This window comes from Apaloderma vittatum, unplaced genomic scaffold (assembly GCF_000703405.1).
Source record: "Apaloderma vittatum isolate BGI_N311 unplaced genomic scaffold, ASM70340v1 scaffold24139, whole genome shotgun sequence".
Lineage (NCBI taxonomy): Eukaryota > Metazoa > Chordata > Aves > Trogoniformes > Trogonidae > Apaloderma > Apaloderma vittatum.
Genome location: NW_009733861.1, coordinates 8,191 through 10,974, shown reverse-complemented (window position 1 = coordinate 10,974; position 2,784 = coordinate 8,191). Strand labels below are relative to the sequence as shown.

At 57.7% G+C, this 2,784-nt stretch overlaps 1 protein-coding gene across 1 annotated transcript in view; it reads right to left on the bottom strand.

Moving 5' to 3' along the window:
* The window catches only part of PTPRU (protein tyrosine phosphatase, receptor type, U), a gene marked incomplete at its 5' end in the record, with an annotated part of 35,190 nt that overhangs the window by 24,323 nt on the left and 8,083 nt on the right, over positions 1 to 2,784 (bottom strand). The window contains 3 exons of the mRNA XM_009876065.1: positions 859 to 997; positions 1,114 to 1,150; positions 2,739 to 2,780. Of these exons, the coding sequence (XP_009874367.1) occupies positions 859 to 997; positions 1,114 to 1,150; positions 2,739 to 2,780 (218 nt within the window). The remainder of the gene's footprint in view (positions 1 to 858; positions 998 to 1,113; positions 1,151 to 2,738; positions 2,781 to 2,784) is intronic.

Sequence of the window (2,784 nt, the reverse complement as noted above, 5' to 3'; positions counted from 1 at the left end):
TCCATTGAAACCCCCTCGCGATGGCCACGGCTGCATCCACGCTGCGGAGCTTGGGGACCCTCGTGGGGATGGAAGAGCAGCTGGGGGGTCCCCAAGGACTGTCAGCTCTGGGAAAACATCCCCTCCAGGGTGTACCCAGATTTTAACAACTCCTTTAGAGCCAGCTCAAGGCTCTCGGCAAAGGATTGCCCACGTTTCACTAGAAGCTCCGTGGATCCCCATTTAAAAAAAAGCCCAGGAGGATGCAGGATGGTCTGAGCAATGGGAGGGAATCGTACACGGCCCTATCCCTGACCCAGCCCCATGGCAGGCAACTGGCACAGCCAGACTCCGGGCTGGGCACGGCAGTGGGGAAACCCAGAGACAGCACCTTGGTGCAGATTAAGCTGATTTTTGTAATTTGGGGCTGGAGAGGAGCAAGGCTGCACACCCTGGCACGCCCTCGGGGAGAGCTGGGAGGACGGGGACAGCCAGGCTCATGCTGACCCAGGACCCCTTCCCGAGTCCGATCAGTGCTCCTTCAGTGCAGAACTGACAGAGCAGCACAAAGCCAAGAAGCAGCAGAAAAAGAGGTGAAAGACTTGAAAAATACAGCAGGGGAGAGGGACAGTGGAGCAAAGCTCCAGAGCCCTGGGGGCTAAGGGATGTCCCTGGGACTTTGTTCCTTGGTCCCCAGGGACACCTGACATGTCTGGAAGGAGGGCACATGCCCAGAGGGATGCACAAGCACACAGAAGCCCAGTTTGAGGGAAGGTTTGGAGTCTGCCCAGTACAGCACCATCACCCCCAGTAACTCCCAGCTAGTGCTGGGGTCGTGGAGAAGGGCTGAGCTGGGAGAAGGGGATCAGGTCTCCTTACCCTTTCCGAATGACAACGATGATGGCTCCCAGGAGGATAATCAGGACGATGAGCCCTCCAGCACAAATCCCCAGGATCAGGCCCATCTCCTCCGAGTGCTGCGACACCTCCAAGGGACGTTTGCTCTCTTTGCAGGCAGCTGCCAGGGGACAAGGACGGGCAGGAGGGGGTCAACGCGCAGTTCCCCAACCACAGCCGCAGAATCAGGCCCACAGCCTCGGCGGGATCACACCGGCTGGGAAAGGGAGGGCTCACCTTTGCGAGCGATCCGGACACAGTTCAGCCGGGTTTCCTAAAAAAACAAGAGGGAGGGGGTCAGTGTCAGAGAAGCACTTTGGCAGCTTCGCTCCCCACTCCGAGCAAGGCTGGGCAAATGTGAGGCTGGGCTGCTGGTGCTTTGCCCCTCAAATCGAGGGAGTTTGCAAGAGATCTGTGCTGCAGCATCTGCTGCTGAGCCAAAGGAGCTCCTGGGGACACTCGCACCAGGAGATGCTGCTGAAGGATCTGTCCCCAGCGTCCCCGGGTTCAGCCAAGGCCGTCGCTCCTGGCACAGAAGGGAGGGCAAAGCTCGGCGTCATCGAAGGAAGGACCCAGCAGAACCAGACGAGCCGCAGGTCACCATCTTGTCACCAACTACAGCCACAATGCTCCCAGCTCATCATTCAGAGCTTCATGGGGTTTTTTTAATCAATCAAAGTTTTTAAGTCCCAGCCCCCGTGTTCTGTGCCTGCTGCCATGGTTGCCATGAGGGCTTCCAGCTCGGGTCTCCATCAGTTCTAGCGTTCGCACTTTTAGGGATGGGTTCACCTAAAACATTCCATTTTTCCAGGCATCCAACTTCTGTTGCAAAATAAAAAGCACCATTTGGGCAGGATTGCCTTCACCCTCAAGCATCCTTCAGCCCCTCAGGACACCAGTGCTGGCAATGTTACTCCATCCATCCTTGGACTGAGACCAGGGCAGGGCAAGCTCCGGCATCGCTGTCCCCAAGGTCACCAGCTCTTCTGCTTCTTGCTCCATCTGGCACAAAAACCATCCAGCTTTTTCATGACATCTGACGACAGCCGGGACAAATCCACTGCCTCCCAGCAGGAAGGCTATAAAACAGCGTCAGCCACCAGTTATTATCCAGTCAGAGCCAAGATCCTTCCTGTCCATCTCAGCTCTAATTATGACCCAGCGAGGTGCGAACAATCCCGGAGCAGACGAAAAGATTCAAAAATCGGCACCTTTCCGGCTCAGACAGAGCTGTGCAGAAGGAGGACACTGCCATGGTCCTGCTGCTTCGTGCAATGGGAGTTAGTGGAACAGGTGAAGCCAAAAAGCATCCCCTGGGGGTCCCGGTGGTCCAGCCGGTGACTTGAGAGAAATCATCCCGGTGGGATGCGAGGGTTGCTGCTGGAGAGCAGGCAGCAGCGGGCAGGGAGAAGACAGCCTGGGAACTCAGCAGCTTCCCCGGAGCTCTCTGCAGCTGCCCCTGTGGCAGCAGCGGGTCCCAGTAACACACACACAGCTCTTGCTGCTCAAATGGTCCTTCTCCACCCCAGGATTAGCCCCAGGCAGGTGGTTTCCCTGACCCTGGTGATGGTTGGGGTCCCAGCTGGAACCACAGTGGCCTCGACACTGGGAGGCGACGGGCACAGCCCAGGGGTGCCGGGAAGAGGAGGGACACCCACCCCTGATCCCAGTGTGCTGTAACGGTGCCCCGGTATTCCACGGCAGGACGCTGAGGGTGAGCCCAGAAGGAGGGTCCAAGGAAGGGGGATCTATAACAAGACCCATTTTTGCTGAATCCCCCCTCTCCAGACCCCAGCTGGGCTCCCGCCTGGTGCAGACAGGACCTCAGACACAGGACGGAGTAGGGTCCCACAGCTACTCACTCCTTTGAGGTTGCTCATGGCTTGGAAGTAGATGAGATAAGCCTTC